The sequence below is a fragment of the Monodelphis domestica genome, chromosome 6 (genome assembly GCF_027887165.1).
Source record: "Monodelphis domestica isolate mMonDom1 chromosome 6, mMonDom1.pri, whole genome shotgun sequence".
In the NCBI taxonomy this organism is placed as follows: domain Eukaryota; kingdom Metazoa; phylum Chordata; class Mammalia; order Didelphimorphia; family Didelphidae; genus Monodelphis; species Monodelphis domestica.
Genome location: NC_077232.1, coordinates 21,404,278 through 21,425,381, shown reverse-complemented (window position 1 = coordinate 21,425,381; position 21,104 = coordinate 21,404,278). Strand labels below are relative to the sequence as shown.

The window sequence follows — 21,104 nt, the reverse complement described above, 5'->3', positions numbered from 1 at the left end:
AAAGGTATGTGTCTAAAATTTAAATGGACCAAGCACTAATAATTCCATTCCACCTTGAAAAAAGAGATTATGTCCTTTTCAATTTCTTTCAACAGGCAGTATTTTTCACAACAATAATGGCAAAAAGTGTAAGTCATAACAAAAATATAGAAAGCTTTTAATAAAGAATCTTGGATTTTATCAGCATTAAACCCATGCCTTACTGGGTAAATAAGTCTTGGAGAATTGCCTTAGACTATCCAAGTGATTTTCTAAAAGTGCATCACTTCATCTCAAAAAATTTCACTGGAAAATTTCATTTTCATCAGAATAAAAAATACAGTCCTTTCTTTGCCTTTTAATTTTTTTCAAAGCTTGACTTTCCTATCTTTACAATCCTCTCATATGTTGCTCTTCTCCATATATTTTACATTTCACACAAACTGGTCTTCTCTCTGTTCTTTTCATTTAGTATTGTGTCTTGGTGTCTATGTGCTAGCTTTCCACCACACTTCAACACCACTTCTTAGTTTCTCTGCTTCCTTTCAAAATTCAGCTGAAATCCAACCATTTGCAAAAGATAGATTCCCAAGCTGCTAATGCCCTTCCCACAAAGGTTATCTTCCTTATTCTATTCATGCTTCTTGTATATACTCATTCAGTTGTTTTCACTACCATTAAAATGTAAGATCCTTGAGAGCAGGGACTATTGTTACCTTTATTCACATAGTCAGGATTTAGCACAGTGTCTAGGGAATATAGTAAAAAAAATAACAAATACTTGGCTAAAGAACTGACTGACTAAGGTACTTGGAGTCCATTTTCATACTGTCATAAACAAGATTTGAGCACAGATCACTATATAATGCACAAAACCACTATAATCAGCATTACCTCTATGATAACTTTAAAATAAAAACCCTTGATTTTATACTCACATTTTTGCTTTCAAAAATTAATCCAGTTTCACTTTACTAGATTTAGGACTTCACCTCCTAATGTAAAATAGCTCAATTCTTATTAGACTATTCTTTGTCTTTAAAAAGAAGACATATTCTAGATCACTTTTAATAGAAAACATTTGAAAGAACTCTGAGTGTCAGATGAGACACACCAATTATATGCATTTTGAAAGGAAAAAAAAAACATGTTTTCTTCAAACTCAGGAAGTTGTTATTTTGCAGAGTTTCTTCAGGGCTTCTTTCACATCCTTATTCCTCAGGCTATAGATCATAGGGTTCAACATGGGGAAAACCACAGTGTAAAATGAGGAGACAATTTTGTCTCTCTCCAAGGAATAACTGGAACTTGGGCGAGAATAAATGTAGAGAATAGAGCCATAGTATAAGGTAACCGAAATCAAGTGAGAGGAACAGGTAGAAAAGGCTTTTTGTCGGCCCTGGGTGGACTGAATTCTCAAGATGGCAGCAATGATGAAGAGATAAGATGCCAGGATTAGTACAGTGGGAGTGATGACATTGGAGGCCAGGAGGAAATAGAGTACGTCCTGGTAACTGTCTTTCACATTACATGCGAGCTTCACCAATGGTGGGACATCACAAAAGAAGTCATCAATAATATTATCCCCACAGAAATTTAGAGTGAATGTATTACTAGTAAGTATGATAGCATTGACAAAACCACCAATGTAAGAAATGCCAACCAGACATATACATAACCATCTAGACATAGCCTGAGCATAGAGCAATGGGTTGGAGATGGCTACGTAGCGGTCATATGCCATGGCAGCCAACAGATAACATTCACTATATGCCAGTCCAGCAGAGAAGAAGAACTGAGCCACACACCCAGCAAAGGAGATGCTCTTGTCCTCAGACACACAGGTCACCATGATTTTGGGAGTATAAACAGAAGAATACCACAGATCTAGAAAAGACAGGTTCCCAATGAAGAAATACATGGGGGTGTGCAATCGGGAGTCTGTATAGATTAATATTATCAAGCTGATATTCCCCACCACCGTCACAGAGTATACCATGACAAAAAGTACAAAGAGGACGAGCTGCATCACAGGATCCTGTGTAAAGCCCACCAGAATGAACTCAGTAACAGTATGATTGCCTTTCTCCATGACTGCAGAGGCTTTCATCTCCCATGGAAAAGTGTTCTAGATACACCATTTTCCATATCTAGATAAAACAAATGAGAAACAAGTACTGCAATTTTGGATGAACAATGCCATCAACAAGCAACAACATTTGCCTATTACTCAACCATGTTGACCGTTGCCCATTGTTTGGGTAAAACTCAATGTACACAGACATTTGGGATTCATATCATTGGAGATAAACTTGGGTTCCCAAAGTCTCAGGGAATTCAAGTTATAGTGAAGCTTACAAGGCTGAAAAGGTTACAAATAAATGGGTTGTTAATGACTTCATGGCTGCCATTCAAGGATCAGCTCAGCTAACTTTAAAGAGGCTCATTACCTGCCTGTCAGAAAAGTGAAGAGTAATTTGACTATAGTCATCTTCAATGAATGTCTACCAAGATATTGAAAGTTGTTCTCTGAAGTGGTATCGAGATTTTCCACTAGGGGGCAGCTGGGTAGTTCAGTGGATTTAAAACCAGGCCTAGAGATGGAAGGTCCTAGGTTCAAATTTGACCCTGGGCAAGTCATTTGACCCCCATTGCCTAGCCCTTCCCACTCTTCTGCCTTGGAACCAATGCACAGTATTGATTCCAAGACTAAAGGTAAGGGTTAAAAAAAAAAGAGATTGCCCACTGTAATGAAATCTCTACACAGTACTGAAGCACTGAATAGGGCATCATTTTTAATATTACATAATTATCCCATTAGACCATATGGCTATATTCCTTTCAGATTCTTGTTATGACTAATGGGATCCCATTACTCACCTCTCTATTAATTTAGTGGATCAAGAAATTATGGAAAAATTCCTTTGTCACTCACTAATTCCAGCCCTTTTATTTTCCAGGTAAGAAAATTGAGACTTAAAGAGAGGAAGTGAAATTTTCAAAGTCCTCTGACTCCTAATTCAGTCATCATTCCACCAAACCACCATGCCTCCTATCTTTGACCCTCTTGTTGTGTTAGCCTGATACATATAAGTCTTTTTGCAAATTCCAAGAATAATAAAATCTCCAAACCCGAGATTTTGAAAATCAGAATCTGATAGTTGAACTGACCCAATAAGCATCAGGACAATTCAGTTCTGAAAGGAATTCTCACAGAAACAAAGTCAAGAAGTTGTTATCCAGCCTTTGTTTTCTGACTTCAAGTTTCAAATAAAATGTCTTAGTATGTTAAAGGAGAATGAATTTTTTACTTTGGGGTTAGGAATAAAATGAATGAGATAAGTAGGAGGAAAAAGCCTTTTGCATTATATTATATAGGTTTCTAGCTCGTTAATATTGATTCCCCCACTAAATGAGGATAATGGAAACCATCGAAATCTTAGCATCATCATCATCATCCTCTTCTTCAGGCTAGCAAAATAGTTGGAGTACTATGCTGGCAGAGAAGCTGAGTGCTGAGCCTTGAGTTAGGAAAACATCTTCCTGATTTCAAATTTAACTTCAAACACTTACTAGCTATGTGAATCTGTACAAGTTACTTTGCCTCAGTTTCCTCATATGTAAAATGAACTGCAGAAAGAAAAGTGTTGGACACAATATATATGTTTAGTGGTATAGTAATTAGTACTGGTTTTGCAGTCAGAGAACTGGGGTTCAAATAGCAATTCTTTTTTCACTCTCCTAGTAATCTTAGATAAGTCACCTAGCCTCTTGGTTCATCATTTTTATCATCTCTAAAGAACCCAAATTGCCTCTAAGACCCTTCCAAATGAATCCAATTATATTATTGCAGTATCTTAGCTACAAAGCTTCCTGCTTCTATTCTTTTCCCCTTCAAAAATGGTGTTTCTTTTTCTTTTTTCTTTAATAAAAATTTAATTTCTCTCCCTCTTGTCATTGAAAAATAAAAAAAACAAGTAAATCCTTGTAATAAATAATCAAGCAAAACAAATTGTCTGTATCTGCCATGTCCAAAAACTATAACTCAAAATGTACAGCCTGATTCTATTTTTCCATTATCTGTTTGGAAAAGAGAACCACAGTTCATCTCTTGTCCTCTAATTCAAAATTCTCAGACCAAAAAATCTTGCTCTTACAGAGATTTGATCATTACTTCTCTGCTCAACAACATTTAGTGGTTCCTTTAAGGTCCAAACTTCTCTGCCTGGCTTCAAAATCATCCACACTGTGCGATGACTTCACCCTCTGGCCTTATATGTTTATATGCCCTCCTCCTCCCTATACTCTAAGAGCAGATAAGCCATGCAAAATTCTGCCCCCTAAACACTTGATGTCATCTCATGTCTCTGTACCTTTGCCTAACTCCTTCTCTGTGCCTGGAATGCCCCATCCTCCTGCTGATTTCCTTCCCTTCTTTAAAGTCTAATTCATATACCACCTTTTCCCTAAATACTTCCCAGATATCCCAGACTGGCAAAGCCTCACTTTATTTTGTTACTTTCTAAAGCACCAATGAGGTAATTGTGTCTCTCTTTTTTGTTTTGTTTTTTTAAACCCTTACCTTCCATCTTTGAATCAATACTGTGTACTGTTTCCAAGGCAGAAGAGTGGTAAGGGCTAGGCAATGGGGGTCAAGTGACTTGCTCAGGGTCACACAGCTGGGAAGAGTCTGAGGCCAGATTTGAACCCAGGACTTTCCATCTCTAGGCATGGCTCTCAATCCACTGAGCTACCAAGCTGCCCCCTAGTTGTGTCTCTCTTAAGGGAACCTCTTTTAGTCTCATAACTTCCTAGATAAGATTATAAAATCTTGGCAGACAAGCATCTCATCATACCAAATGCTTATCTCCTCAGCAGCTTAACAAATTGCACTGCAGCTAATATAGATAATAAATAACCATGAACCGAGTTTCATTTGCTGCATTGTATACCAGGATGTAATCAGTGTTGAATGACTTATTAAAGGCAGATTTTGGAGTCAGAAAAGCTTGTGTTGAAGTCCTGAATTTGGCCCATACTAGTGTAAAAATTAAAATTAATCTACAATAATTAAAATATTATATTTTAAGATATTTAAGATATAGGACTATGGACAAGTTAGCCTTGGAGTATCCTCTGCCAACTCAGTAAGATTATAGGTTCTAGAACAATTTCCAATCTGCATCAATGACAGGAATCCACATCCTAAATTTTTTTTCAAACCCTTACCTTCTGTCTTAAGGGATACTATATCGCATCTGAGGCAGAAGAAGCTAGGCAAGTACACAATTGGGGTTAAGTGACTTGCTCAGGGTCACACAGCAAGAAAGTGTCTGAAACCAGATTTGAACCCAAAACCTCCTATGTCTATAAACCACTTACCTGTCCTGTGGAAGCTTATTAAATGAATAAACCACAGATGATCCAGATCATCTTCTCCACTCCACCCCCCAAAAAATAATAAGCCTTAACAGAGTTAAATTTAAAAATTAAATATATGCTTACCTGGTCAGAAAAAATTTCATTGACATAATCACTTTCCTTCCATTTTCTATATGCATGTTTTTAGAATGGCATGGAGAACTCACTCACAAACCTAAAAGAAAATCAAATTCATCTTTTTTTTTTTAATTGTAGAGCCACCTGCAGAATTCTTCTGTCCTCCCATTGGGCACTGTCACCTCAGGAGCTCTGGAGAGGGTCTGCTTGTCTCTACTTGAGAATGATTGAACAAGGAACTCATGTCATGTAAATTTCCAACCTCGTAAGCTTTCTCAGTTGAAACTGTGATGTCTTGTTTGTCTGTTCTTCCTGAAGTCTTGGTTGAATCAAGATGAAATTTGAGCTGGGCACAGCTCCTTAGTTAGACATGGAGGAAGTTGATGACTTCAGGATAAACCTTACAAAGCCTTTTGGTTAAGGAACTTCACTCTAAGAGCTGGAGTCACTTGAGATCCCACCTCCTACTGGAGCCATTTTCCAGGATCCCCCTCCCCATCTAGTGCTTTTTCTTGGAGATTATCTCCCATTTATACTCTTATCTATCTTGTATGTGCACAGTTAATTTTATGTCTCTCCCTCTCACTGGAATGTGATCATTGAGGGACAAAGAGTATTTTAGAAATTGTCTTTATTATCAAATTACATCCTTTGTTTTGTTCAGACATTTCAGGGGACCTGGGTTAATGAGTATGTTTTTGGCAAAGCTACTAGCATGCATTATCATTTCCTTCTCTATCAAGAGAGGCTAAATGACTTGGCCAAGGTCACACAGCTATGACATTTCTGAGCTAGATTTGAACTCAGTTTTCCATAAATCAAAATCCAGTGCTCTATCCACAGCATCATGAAACCACCCCTTAATTCTTAATAAATGTTTGTTCATTCACTAGACTGCATATCTAAGATTTCACTGCTTCTATCTCATTAGAAGATATCGCCTCCCTAGTAGTATTCAGCATGGTGCCTGCTCCATGGTAAATACTAAATAAATACATGAAGATTAATTAGGAATTTCTCGACAGGCATCAAATTAGAGAACTTCTGCTTAATAGTAGCATTTAACAGAGTACTTAAAACAGTATAGATGTTGGAAAAATACTCACTGCCTTCACTCAACTTAATTTAATATACATAATAAAGTAAAGCAAAGTTCTTACAAGCTGGCCAAGTGGTACTGAGTCCCTTAGGAGAGGCACGGGGCTTGTCCTCCTCTCTTGAAGTCCTTCTAATTCATGGGACCATCCTAACCTGAATGAACTCAAGTTCTTAGGGTGAAACACTCACCTAGATCCAAACCCTTGGTAGGAGACATGCCTGGAATAGGGCAAAGAACAGCAGAGTGTAAATCCACAGTTGCAGTTCTTAATCTGCTCCTAAATATCTGTGTGATCTTGGGAAAGAAACTACTCCTTTCTGGACAAAGAGTATGTGGATGTGTGAAATAACAAGATTAGACTAGATCTGAGATTCCTAACCCTTCTTCTGGAATGGAACCTCATCTTATGGTCTGGAGGGGCTTATGAACCCCTTCTAACAATGTTTTGAATTTATAAAAAAATCATTAGATAAAAAAATCAAATACATGGAAATATAATTGATGAAGTATTTAAAAGTGATATTTTAATGTATTTAGCAATTATTCATTTAGTAATGAATTTAATGAGTATAATTTAAGGGTAGTGATGAATGTAAATGGGATTTTGAGAAAATTGCTACAACTGTAATGTGATATAAAAATATCTATGATTTATTTTAGTGACAAATTATGTTTTTTGTTGCCTAAAGAAATAGCTGAAGGAAATTAAGCTTCAATTATACATTCGTGCACATGTAAAACCCAGTGGAATTGCACATCAGCTACGGGAGGGGGTTAGTGAGGAAAAGAGCATGAATATTGTAACCAAGAAAAACTATTTTAAATTAATTAAATATAATTTTCCGAATTCAATTACACATTAATAAAAATAAAAATGCATTTTCCTTCAAATTAAGGGACCCCTAATATTTATTAACAGACTTAGTCATCAAAATCCCTTTTAGAAGAAACTCTATGTACTCTAACATTTTATGTCCTGTCATCTCAGTACCACTCCCAGTTCAAGCATTTTTCCCTTCTTCCATCATTCTCTCTGTTCTATCTTCTAGGAGTCTCAGTTTTTAGATTTTAAGTCATCAAGTTCAGTCTGTGTCAGATATTATGTATTCTAAGATATCTTACAAATGTTACATTCTATCTTCATTAAAATATGTATTATTTTACTGAATGTTATTATAAAAATATAACCTTGTGGAGAGAAGATCAATTAAACTGAGTAAAATTTCTTCTCCCTCTGAAAAATTACCCAACTTAATAGGATTTGTGCATTTGCTTGCTTTTTCATAGTTTTATTATTTTTTCTTCCATCCTTCATTCCTTCCTTTCTTCTTTTCTTCCTTCCTTCCTTCTTTCTTTCCTTCCTTCTTTCCTTCCTTGCTTCCTTCCTTCTTTCCTTTCATCCTTCCTTCTTTCCTTCCTTCCTTCCTTCCTTCCTTCTTTCCTTCCATCCTTCCTTCTTTCCTTCCCTCCTTCCTTCCTTCCTTCCTTCTTTCTTTCCTTCCTTCTTTCCTTCCTTTCTTCCTTCTTTCCTTCCTTCCTTCCTTCCTTTTTTCCTTCCATCCTTCCTTCTTTCCTTCCTTGCTTCCTTCCTTGCTTCCTTCCTTCCTTCCTTCTTTCCTTCCTTCCTTCCTTCTTTCTTTCCTTCCTTCTTTCCTTCCTTCCTTCCTTCCTTCCTTCCTTCCTTCCTTCCTCTCTTCTTTGCATTCATTTTATGAGTATTCCTGTTTCTCTGGTTATTTATCCTCACTGTCAATGTGAAATAAAATGCTGCCCCAATTTTACTTTTCAACTGTGGACACCATTCCATTTTCTATTTTTAACTTCCTCTAGCTCAGAAACCAAAAGCTCGATGCAGTTAGAATTATACATAAACTAGATCAAAACTCTTTGAGCTAAAATCTAAGAACATTAGTGCATAGGGTTTGATACAGAATGTTCGTCCCTTAACATACCCCTTTCACCAATCTCTTCTGAGTTTGTAACAATATCTAAGGGTGAAAATTCTATTTCCAGGAAGATGAGAGGAAACTGCAAGATTTCCCTCTCAGCAGAAACTGCAAAGTGGAAAAAAATTACATCTGAAATCAGAAGACCTTACTTGGCCACTTGCTTATTGTTTCATGTGGTTTTCTTCTCTGTAAAATGAAAGGCTTAGATGAGATGACTTCTAAGATCCCTTACAAGCTAAATCTCATGCATTTTCCAGACAATTTTTCAATACAAATAAAAATATATTATGTGAGGGATTTCAAGCATGGTCAGAATTCTTCATGAAATAGCTGGGGACAGCTGTGTGGGAACTGAGCACATTGTAGGGAAAGTCACACATTACAGGCATCCACATATATGTACCACAAAACAGACTATCAGCTTATTTGTGAGGATAAAAAAATCTAGTTCATCACCATTTCTATATCATAAAACTTACCAAAAAAACCAGGAGTGCTATCATCTCAATTGAGTTCTGTTCACTCAGCTGATCCTGGAATCTTTAGTACCTGCTTTGGGCTCTCCTGGGTCTCCAGTACAAAGAAGAATCACTTGACCAGGGAAATTTCCAATATAGCAATTAAATCCATTTTTTCTGTAGATTGTTTTGGTCTTGTTTAGTTCCATAGGAAGATGGAATCACACCAGGGAATCATGCTTTCCAAATTAATTCATCCATGACTCTCTTCTTTAATTAGACATAGAGAATACAGGGGGAAAATAATAATGATAAGCTTCCTTTTCACTGAAACCCATTAGAATCTGTAGCTGGGGATTGAGATGTGGAAGACTTTTCCTTAAATGCAGGGGACACAGCTTTCCAATCGGTTTCATAAAAAGGTGGAAAATTTTAATGTATTTGAGAACTAAATGGCCTCTCTCCACTGAATAAACTGTCCATAATTAATGTGCAAGAAGAGTTACTAAAGTAACAAGGTCTATTTCTATATCTCTTTAAAGTTTCTAATGCATTTGCAATTCTATTCCCCAACACTTATTAGTATTTACTATGTGCAAGGCACTGTACAAGGTACAGTGTACACACTGTACATTTTGTACACACGTTCAAAAATAAAGAATCCTCTGATCTCTAGAGGTTTCTATTCTACAATAGGGTAATAACACAACACAGGTAAGTAAATCCCATATAAATTTCACCTGGAAAGGACTCAAGGCCTGAGGTATGTGCCATGCCATGTTCTGTTGGCCATTGTGATTTGTGGACCAATTCATTGCTAGTAAGTGTTGGTTCTGGTGAGATCAAGTTCCATCTTTTCACACTTATTGGCTCATGAACAAATCATAGCTCAGGGATAAAGTGGATAGAGCACAGGGCACATAGTAACTGTGTGATATTGGCAAGCCACCTGCCTTCAGATGCATTATATATAAAAGAAGTAAAGTAGTGGAACTCAATGATCCTTCCCCAATAATAATCAGTCTCATTTGGTCCAGGTATATCTACCTATGTCAAAAGTAGGGAGTCAGAGGGTCAATCAACAACATTTAATAAGTACATACTGTATCTCAAACATTATGCTAAGTGCTGGGAAATAAAAATAAAACAAAATCCCTGCCCTCAAGATGCTTTGAAAAAAGAAAACATGTAAATAGAAAGTTTTTAGATAATAGATTATCTATCTCTCTATCTCTCTACATATTTATGTGTGTATATATATGGAGCTACATATATATGCATGTACATGCATATGTAAGTATGAAAATGCTTGTGTAATTTATACATGTATTACATAGATACACACACACATATATATATATGCACATATATATATACACACATATATATATATATACATATATATGGAGTAGATAGGTCATCCAGAAGAGGAGACAGTAGTAGCTGAATCACATCCTATAGAAGTTGAGCTTTGAGGCAAGCTTTGAAGGAATCCATGAAAACTAAGAGGGAGAGTTGGAAGTAGTGGCATGAGGTAATCGTTTCAGTGCCTACTCTGTGCCAGGAACTAAGCTAAGCCCTGTACAACCATCATCCCAGCCTTGAGGTAAGTGTTATTCTACTAGTAAGGTAGAAACTATGATGATCTCTCTTTAGCAGATGAGCAGACTGAGGCAATGGTTGGATAAATAATTTTCACAGGATCACATAGTTACTAAATATATGAACCAGGAGTTGACTCAGGACTTCAGGTCTTCAGGGCCAGAGCTCTACACACAGCATCACTCAGCTGCTATTCACTGTCAAAGGTCAAAGAGACACTACTTTCTTCCTCTTCTATTTGTGCAGTTGTTTTGCTAATGGTTGGACAGGTGTGTCTGGGGACAAGATGAGTGAATTCCCCTCCCTGGAGATCTTCAAACAAATACTGGATAGTGACTCCGCAGATATAAGAGAGTATTATTGTTCAGGTGTGGGTGGAACTGACTTTTTTTTCTAGTTCTTCCATTCAGGCCCAGGGACAATGGACAATGCTAGTGTGTATCTTCTTAAGGTCATTGCTTTCATGGTTTCAGGTGTTCCTTCCACTGGCCTGAATCACTACCCCTTCATAATTGAGTAGATTGATCTTCCAGAGATGAATGTCATCACACTTAAGCATTCTGCTCTTTGGGCAATAGGTAAGACAATATGGAGAAAGTACTCCAAAATTTCCTGACTTGTTCTCTCTGTCTATAGCTTGTATACAAGTCTTCCAACTTTCAAAAACCCATATGCCTTTAGGAGATTTGAAGTAGGATATTTATGGAGTATATTCTTATTTAGGTATCCCAACAAAAATTTATCTGGCCCTTTGAGCAATGGGAGTTACTTGGGAGACAGGGGAAGAGATTCACCTGTCCTCCAGGAGCCTTTACCCAGAATTCTACAAGTTCCAATGATCTTTAACTATTAAATGGAATGTATTTATATGAATAAGAAGGAGAAGAAGGGCAAAAAGCCTTTTCAATTGTGGCCAGCATGCCAGGAGTTATGGCCATTCTTCATCAAAGATGTCATTAGAGGTTACAGGGGTTATTCAAGCATGTTGCAATGTGATGAACAAACAGGAGACAGAATGACCTGTGACGAAAAGCCGTAATAGAGCTCAGCTTATCTGAAGCCTACTTTATGCTCATGGGCAGAATGAATTAAAATAATAAAAATGACAATCCTACCCAAATTAATTTGCTTATTCAGTGCCATAACTATCAAACTACAAAGAAATTGTTTTCCTGAATTAGAAAAAATATTATAAGTAAATTCATTTGGAAGAACAAAAGATCAAGAACATCAAGAGAAATAATGAAAAAAAATGTGAAGGAAGGTGGCCTAGCAGTACCAGATCTTAAACTATACTGTAAAGCAGTGGTCATCAAAATAATATGATACTGGATAAGCGACAGAAGGGAAGATCAGTGGAATAGAGTTTGGGTAAAAGACCTCAGCAAGACAGTGTACAATAAACAAGAACCCAGTATTTGACAACAACTGCTGGGAAAACTGGAAAACAGTATGGGAGAGCTTCAGTTTAGATCTACATCTCACACCCTACACCAAGATAAATTCAGAATAGGTGAATGACAAATATAAAGAAGGAAATTATAAGTAAATTAGGTGAACATAGAAGAGTATAGTTGTGTAAAAATGGAAATTTGAAACCCAGACTTCAATCTCCAGAAGCCCTTGGTACTTCCCAGAATTCCCTATAATCTCACCTGAGTCCCAACCTCGTGGAGAACAGAATTTGTATTTAAACTGGCTCTAATGCCTACTTCCTTCTCTTCCTCTACTCAGAGATTGCAAGGATGTAGGGAGTAGACTAAGCATGGGGCTTCTGAATTTGTCTGAATCAGTCATGGGCACAAGGTTTATTATTTTGTATCCTTGATTTCTAATAATCTTAATAAACCTCATAAAAATATAATACTTTTTTTTACTAGAGACTAAATTAACTGTTACAGTTGTAAGATTTGTGGGAAAGGAAAGATTTTAATACCAAGCAAGAGAAAGATGATATTACAAAATATAAAATGAACAATTCTGATTACATTAAAAGTGTTTATAGAAACAAAACCAATGCAATCAGAATTAGAAGGGAAGCAACAAATTGGGGAAAAATTCTTTATAACAAAAACCTCTGACAAAGTTCTAATTATTCATATTTATAAGGAGCTAAATTATTTCTACAAAAAATCAAGTCATTCCCCAATTGACAAATGGGCAAGGAATATGAATATGCAATTATCAGATAAAGAAATCCAAACTCTCAACAAGCACTTGAAAATGTGTTCTAAATCTCTTGTAATTAGAGAAATGAAGATCAAAACAACTATCAGGTACTACCTCACACCTAGCAGATTGGCTAATATGAGAGCAAGGGAAAGTAATAAATGTTGGAGGGGATATATCAAAATGGGGGGCACTAATGCACTGCTGGTGGAGTTGTGAATTGATCCAACCATTCTGAATGGCAATTTGGAACTATGCCCAGAGCTTTAAAAGACTGTCTGCCCTTTGATACAGCCATACCACTGCTGGGTTTATACCTCAAATAGATAATAAGAAAAAAGACTTGTACAGAAATATTTATGGACATGCTCTTTATGGTGGCAAAAATTGGAAAATGAGGGAATGCCCTTCAATTGGGGAATGGCTGAACAAATTGTGGTATATGTTGATGATGGAATACTGTTGTGCTAAAAAGAATAATGAACGGGAGGAATTACATGTGAATTGGAAAGACCTCCAGGAACTGATGCAGAGTGAAAGGAGCAGAACCAGGAAAACATTATAAACAGAGACTGATACCCTGTGGCACAATCAAATGTAATGGACTTCTGTACTAGCAACAATGCAATGACACAGGACAATTCTGAGGGACTTATGAGAAAGAACAATATCCACAGCCAGAGGAAGAACCATGGGAGTGGAAACACAGAAGAAAAACAATTGATTCATCATATGATTCAATGGACATATGATTGGGGATATAGACTCTAAATGATGATCCTAGTGCAAATATTAATAATATGGAAATAGGTCTTGATCAATGACACTTATAAAACCCAGTGGATTTGCTCATTGGCTACAAGAGGAGTTTGGGAGGATGGGAGAGAAAGGATATGAATCATATAACCATGAAAAATATTCTAAATTAATTAAATGAATAAATAAAATTTAAATTAAAAAATAAGAAAAGACAAGGTACTGTGAAGAACAATTGTTACTGCATGACTGATTAATAACCCTGACTGTTACCTGAAATCAAACAGTTTTATAATTTTTCCCTGCTTTTTCCTTTCAAAGCAAATCTCTATAATCAAAACAAAAAAGTGAGTTTGTAATTGAATTCCCTGAAATTTGAATGTGCATAGCAATTAAATATGTTCCACTACTTAAGAAACTGAACCCCACCCCAAGTTTTTGTTTCAGTTAGCGTACAATGAATCTTTTATAAGTTAATTCATATGAATAATTACTGAATATGAGTTGGAGATACCTATCTACAGGAACCATTAAAAAAAGGGAATACCATGCCATATTTATATTATACGATATTTGAAACAAACATGATGACCCCAACCTATCAACTTTTTATAGAATTATAGCATGAGGGTCGAGGTTCTGCTTTATTTACACGAGAAATGAACAATCCTGTATCTAAACCAGGACCAGGAGTAGAAATCAAAATGCTGGGAAACACACAGCTAGTAATCATAACTCTGAATGTGAATGGAATGAACTCACCCATAAAACGCAAGTGAATAGCAGAGTGGATTAGAATCCAAAACCCTACCATATGCTGTCTGCAAGAAACACACATGAGGAAGGTAGATACACATAGGGTGAAAGTAAGAGGATGGAGCCAAATTTATTGGGCATCAAATGATAAAAAGAAGGCAGGAGTAGCAATCATGATATCAGACAAAGCCAAAGTAAAAATAAATCTAGTTAAAAGAGAGAGGGAAGGTAATTACATCCTGATACAAGGCAGTATAGACAACGAGGAAATATCTGTACTCAATATGTATGCACCAAATGGCAGAGCATCCAAATTTTTAAAGGAGAAACTAGAGGAGCTTAAGGACGAAATAGATAGAAAAACTATACTAGGGGGAGATCTGAACCTTCCCCTATCCAAACTAGATAAATCAAATAAAAAAAAATAAACAAGAAAGAGGTGAGAGAAGCAAATGAAATCTTAGAAGAACTAGAGTTAGTAGACATATGGAGAAAAATAAATAGGGACAAAAAGGAATACACCTTCTTTTCAGCAGCACATGGTACATTCACAAAAATTGACCATATACTAGGGCACAAAATCATTGCAAACAAGTGCAAAAGGGCAGAAATAATAAATGCAACCTTCTCAGACCACAATGCATTAAAATAATAATTAGTAAGGGTACATGGAGAGATAAATCAAAAATTAATTGGAAATTAAACAATATGATTCTCCAAAACCAGCTAGTTAAAGAACAAATCGTAGAAACAATTAATAACTTCATTGAAGAAAATGACAATGGTGAGACATCCTTTCAAAACCTATGGGATGCAGTCAAAGCAGTACTCAGGGGGAAATTTATATCCTTGAGTTCATATATAAACAAATTAAGAAGGGCAGAGGTCAATGAATTGGGCATGCAAATTAAAAAACTAGAAAGTGAACAAATTAAAAATCCTCAGATGAAGACTAAATTAGAGATCCTAAAACTCAAAGGAGAAATTAATAAAATTGAAAGTCAAAGAACTATTTATTTAATAAATATGCCAAAAGAATAGTTCATGTGGCAGAATAATCCCTGGAGGTAGGAAGTCTCCCCAGGATTCATCAATCTTAACTAAGTCACTTCTCCAAAACACATTTCCCAATTTTATGTTAAGAAGTGGTTGTCTCACCCTTTGTTCTAACCCCAGTCCAACTATTCCAAAGATCCCCATCCATTGCATCTGTAACTGGTTGTATCATTCCCCTTTCCACAGCCCCTTCTCTTGTCATTCTTCCAGTATATGCTCCCAGGCCCTGGTAGTCAGATCCAAATATCAATACTCTACTTCTACTTCAGAAAACAAAAATTGATATCAAACATTTATTTACTTTAGCTTCATTCATCTGATTTAAATAATAAAGGAGCAGATATGAAGACAGCCTAAGACCTCCACTGAGCAAAGCTCTGGAGAAATGGAAGTCAAAGCCTAAAGGCCCCCAAAAGCAAAGCTCTGGAGGTAGCCATGGTTCAGCTCAAGTCAGACACATAACCCATTTCTCACCTGAGGTTTCAAACCTCTCATTTTTCACCCCTCCCACTGAAACTGAATGTTCCTACAAAACCTACTGATACATGCATTCTCTGGGAATCTGGGGTAGATGGTTACACACTGACATATTGATTTATTAACCTGTAGAATACTCTATCTAGATTCAATGAGGTAAACCAAATGCATTGCACCACCCTGTAAATCATTAGTTGATCATTACTTTTCATTGTGTATGTGAAAGCTTACCTAAGCTCTCAACTTGATTCCCCCCCCTATAAAAATAGATGTAACTTTCAATTAAGTGCTTCTGATTGCTTTCAGCTCTGCTAGTTCTCCTGCCCTCCCCCCAGTGGTGTCTGTGTCATTTTCCTTGCCACCTTTTGGGGACCCTTACTGATTATGTCATGATGGTCATTGATAGACTTGAAACCATAATGCCAGGGTTCCGGCTCCCTAACTAACGAGACTATTAGAAGGGAAATACTTCATAAATCTTGAAAGTCATCTATGTGTGTGCATATATCTGTGTGCATCTGTGACATGCACATATATATACACATGTATGTACATATATGTATATGGATGGACAAAGAATTTGTGACAACTATTTTAAGGTGATGATTCTATAGGAATTTATTGCGCTAATGAATATCACAACCTATCTCTGCTTTTGATAAACTTTGATGGGTTGTCTTGTAATCCTTGATAGTGTGTTAGACTTGAAGGAAAAAAGATATAGGTTCAAATCCAGTAGTTGATGCTTAACTATCTGCCTGACTGGGCAATTCATTTTACCTCTCTGTTGATCAAGCAATTCCTTAAAATTCATCTACTTATAATAGAGAAATGAAATCCAGTTATTCATGTATATGCAAAAAATGATATGGAGATGATATGTTCATCAAAGGATATGTATGAGCACTAAACTTAAATAACTAGCAGGAATTTCAACATTTCTTAATATTATGACGCTTTTGTGTTGTTCATGCTCTTGTTTTTTATTTATTGTTTTTTATTTTTATTCATTTATTTGTATGTTGGTTATATTAAAATTTCCAGTTTTCCCCCTTCCTTCCCTTCCATCACAGAAGGCAATACCTGACTTTAAAATGTAAAAATAAATTATGTCTTTTCATTTTTTAATCTTTTCTTTCTCTGGAGGGAGACATGAATTATTCCTCACATATGAATTCTATAGCATTATATAAATATAATGTTCTCTTGGTTCAACTCATTTTGCTTTTCATAATTTATCGTAGGTATTTCCCAGCTTTTTAAATTAAACTGCTCTTTATTTCTTATGATGCAGAAGCATTGCAACACAATTATTTAGCACAACTTGTTCAGACATTCTCTAGCTGATGGACTTCTCCCTCGTTTCCAAGATGCCAACACAAAGACACCTGCTATAAATGTTTTGGAAGAAACAGGTGTTTATTGCTTCTTTTTTTGCTCTTTCCCTGATCCCCTTGGGAAACAGATCCAACAGTGATATTATTAGGAATGATGGACTCTTTTCAAGAGATACCTACTCTCCTACAATTTAGAATTATAGCATGACTACAATTCCTGTGAAATAACATGGTCATAGACAAAAAGAGATACTTCTCAAGTGGATATTGAATGGTGTTTCCTTAATAGCACCTAATTAGACAATTTTTCTTTTTTAAAATTTCTATTCCTATTTCATTCTCTGCTATATACAAGACTTTATTTCACTACCTAAGTTTACAATAGGTAGTCAATGTAAAGAACATTACAAATTAGTTTTAACTTTTAAAAATTGAAATGAATCACTATGAGTTTTTGGTGACATAAAGTTTTCCTTTAAATCATGAAGTCATCTTCATGAAAAGCTTCTTCAGAGCTTCTTTCACATCCTTGTTCCTCAGGCTATAGATCATGGGATTCAACATGGGGAAAACCACAGTGTAAAATGAGGAGACAATTTTGTCACGATTTAGAGAATAACTAGAACTTGGGCGAGAATAAATGTAAAGAATAGAGCCATAGTATAAGGTAACAGAAATCAAGTGAGAGGAACAGGTAGAAAAGGCTTTTTGTCGGCCCTGGGTAGAGCGTATCCTCAAGATAGCAGAAATGATGAAGAGATATGAAGCCAGAATGAATACAGTGGGTGTTATGACATTAGAAGCCAAGAGGAAATAGAGCAAAATATGGTAACTATCCTTCACATCACATGCCAACTTCACAAGGGGTGGTAGATCACAGAAGAAGTCATCAATCACATTATCCCCACAAAAAGTCATGATGAATGTTTCACGTGTAATGATGGCACAGTTAGTGAAGGCTCCAAGGTATGAAGCTGCCACAAGACCTATGCAGACCCTTGGTGACATGGCCTGGGTATAGAGTAATGGTTGGGAAATGGCCATATAACGGTCATATGCCATGGCAGCCAACAGGTAGCATTCACTATATGCCAGTGCACCTGAGAAGAAGAACTGAGCCACACACCCAGCAAAGGAGATACTCTTGTCCTTAGATACACAAGTTACCATGATTTTGGGAGTATAAACAGTGGAATACCAGAGATCCAAAAAAGATAGGTTCCCAATGAAGAAATACATGGGGGTGTGCAGCTGGGAGTCTGTACAGATTAAGACTAACAGAGTTATGTTCCCCACCACTGTCATAGAGTATACCATAAGGAAAAACACAAAGAGCACCAGCTGCATTGCAGGGTCCTGGGTGAAGCCCACCAGGATGAACTCAGTCACAGTATTATTAAACTTTTCCATTACTTCAGCTCATCTTGTCTATGTTTGATGTGAAGTAACTATAAGTAAGCATTTCAGAAGTGCAATGACCTGTATGGCTTGGAAAAAAATGAAAAACCAGAGTTGATCACTAGATAATTCATCATCAGCATAGTGGTGAACACTTTTTACTTCTATGTCTAAATTAATTTATATTTATTCATTAATTCAAAAATTTTATTTAGTGTTTACCATGTCCTAGACATATAGAAGGCTACCATGCTATAGAAATAAGAACAAAGTAGTCAATAATTTCAGACATTTAAATGCTAATATCTGCCATGAAATCTGTAATCATCATATAAGTCAGTCAACTGGTATAATTAAGCATTTCCTATGTTCTAGGCAATTCACCAGGTAACTACTGAGAATACAAAGAAATAAATGAAAAAGTCTTTGATGATAAGGAATAGCTTATTTATATAAATAAGTAGATATGTAGGGGTTTATATAATATTTTTAATAAAAAGTATGCATAAAATACATTCAAGCTAAATATAAGTTAATATGTGGGTATCACATATGAACTGGGGGCACAGATAGAAGGTGTTGATTGTATTGAGTTGTAAGAGAAACTAGGGATTTGGGGAAAGAGAACAGTGGAAGCTATAGAAGGGAACTCTGTGGAAAGATAGGCATATAGGTGATGCAGATTCAAATGAGCCCAATTGATAAATGGGCAAGTTCCCCCAAAGGGCTTTAAAAGAGTGCATGCCCTTTGATCCAGCAATTTCACTACTAGCTTTGTATCCTAAAGAGCTAAAAATGAAAAAAAAATATTTGCACAAAAATATTCATAGCTGAGCTCTTTGTGGTGGCAAAAAATAGAAAATGAGGGAGTGTCTCTTATTTGGGAAATGGCTGAATAAATTGTGGTATATGCTGGTAATAAAAATACTACCATGTCATAAGGAATGATGAACTGGAGGATTTCTATATGAATTGGAAGAACCTCCAGAAACTGATGCAGAGTGAAATGAGCAGAACCAAGAGCACATTATACACAGAAAGTGTAACATTTTGGAACAATCCAATGTAATGGACTTTGCAAATACAAGACAATCCCAAAGGACTTATGAAAAAGAACACTTGCCACATCGAGAGAAAGAACCATGGGAACAGAAACACAAAAGAAAAACAAATGATTTATCACTTGTTTATATGGATATATGACTTGGGATTTTTATTTTAAATGATTGATGTATTGCAAAATGAATAATATGGAAACAGGTATAAGTGATAACATTTGTATAACCCAGTTGACTTGCTTGTTGGATCCAGGAGGGGAGAGGGAAGAGGGGAGGGAAAGAAAATGAAATATTTAAACATGGAAAAATATTTTAAAATTTAAAAATTAAAAAAGAAAGGACTACCTGAATACTCTTGGGTTATAATTATTTTTGCTCACACCTACACACACACACACACACACACACACACACACACACACACACACACACACACACACACACACAAATTCTTAATAGCTCCATATTGCCTCAACATATAACTCCTCTGCATGGCATATATGACCCCTTACAATCTAGAAACAAGTTATATTTCCAGCCTTTGCCTAAGATCACAAAAGTAGTCCCTGTCAAAGGCTGGTTTGTATTATTAGGATTTGTAATACTTGCTTCCATATATTCTGTGCATTAATCAAATGGGTCTGATCTCTCTATGCTCTCCAAATACGTGATAACTTGATACCCCTGTGCCTTTGTTCCAATTTTCCCCTATGCTTGTAGTTCCTCCTTCTGCCCTCCTGAATTCCTCTCTTTTAATGTCCATTTCAGAATGTGATCTCCCCTCATCCTCTTAGTACTAAAGACTTTCCTATTAGACCACATTAACATTATATTTAGTAAAAATAAACATTTGGATTTATATCTTTCTGTACACATGTCTTAACGATGTTGCTTGAATATAAGCTTCTTGGATGCAAAAGTTTAGCTAACCTTCTCTCTCCTAGTGCTGAGCATCATAATAGTTGAATAAAAATTACTTTCTGTACGGCATTTATTGTCTATTTTAGAAGAATCATTGAAACAGTAACAAAAGCCTTTGAACAGTGAATTGAGGAATCATCATGAGCTCAGGCAAGACTGAATTCAAGTCTTACATCTTACTCATAGTAATTGTATACAACTGTAGACAAGTGACTTAACTTTTTAGTTACCTAGGAAATCTTTAAGCATCCTAACTGCATCAATGGAAAGCATGTGCCTGTTCTATGTCTAGAGCCACCTATTGAGAGTTAAAATATATATTAAGTCAAACAGTTTAAGGCAGATGATGAAGAACAATCATGAATTAAGCCAATAATCTGTTTTGCTTGCTATAGACTAGCTCAAAACCCAACTTTACCAATTATAGAAGGTTGAAATTATTCTTAAACCTGGAAAAGAAATCTAACCATCCCCTGGCTTAGGAAATCTCCCTGTATTTCCTGAAAGTCAGACAGAAGAAAATCATAGAGTGTGATAGATATCTATCTGTTCGGCATAGAACAAGTAATCTGTTAATATTTAACAATTTA

At 36.0% G+C, this 21,104-nt stretch overlaps 2 protein-coding genes across 2 annotated transcripts; both read right to left on the bottom strand.

The window, feature by feature from the left end:
- Nucleotides 1-1,141: 1,141 nt before the first annotated feature.
- On the bottom strand, nt 1,142-2,071 carry LOC100618051 (olfactory receptor 1013). The gene has a single exon (XM_003341532.2). The coding sequence runs from the start codon at nt 2,069-2,071 to the stop codon at nt 1,142-1,144; it is 930 nt and encodes a 309-aa protein (XP_003341580.2).
- A 15,368-nt stretch (nt 2,072-17,439) lies between these two features.
- LOC100024712 (olfactory receptor 1013) lies at nt 17,440-18,547 on the bottom strand. Its single transcript, XM_001375859.3, has one exon. The coding sequence runs from the start codon at nt 18,545-18,547 to the stop codon at nt 17,618-17,620; it is 930 nt and encodes a 309-aa protein (XP_001375896.3). The 3' UTR covers nt 17,440-17,617.
- Between the last annotated feature and the right edge of the window lie 2,557 nt (nt 18,548-21,104).

What these genes read in the sequence shown, in the direction of transcription:
- LOC100618051 (XM_003341532.2), bottom strand. Translation starts at nt 2,071, where the DNA reads ATGGAGAAAGGCAATCATACTGTTACTGAGTTCATTCTGGTGGGCTTT.
- LOC100024712 (XM_001375859.3), bottom strand. Translation starts at nt 18,547, where the DNA reads ATGGAAAAGTTTAATAATACTGTGACTGAGTTCATCCTGGTGGGCTTC.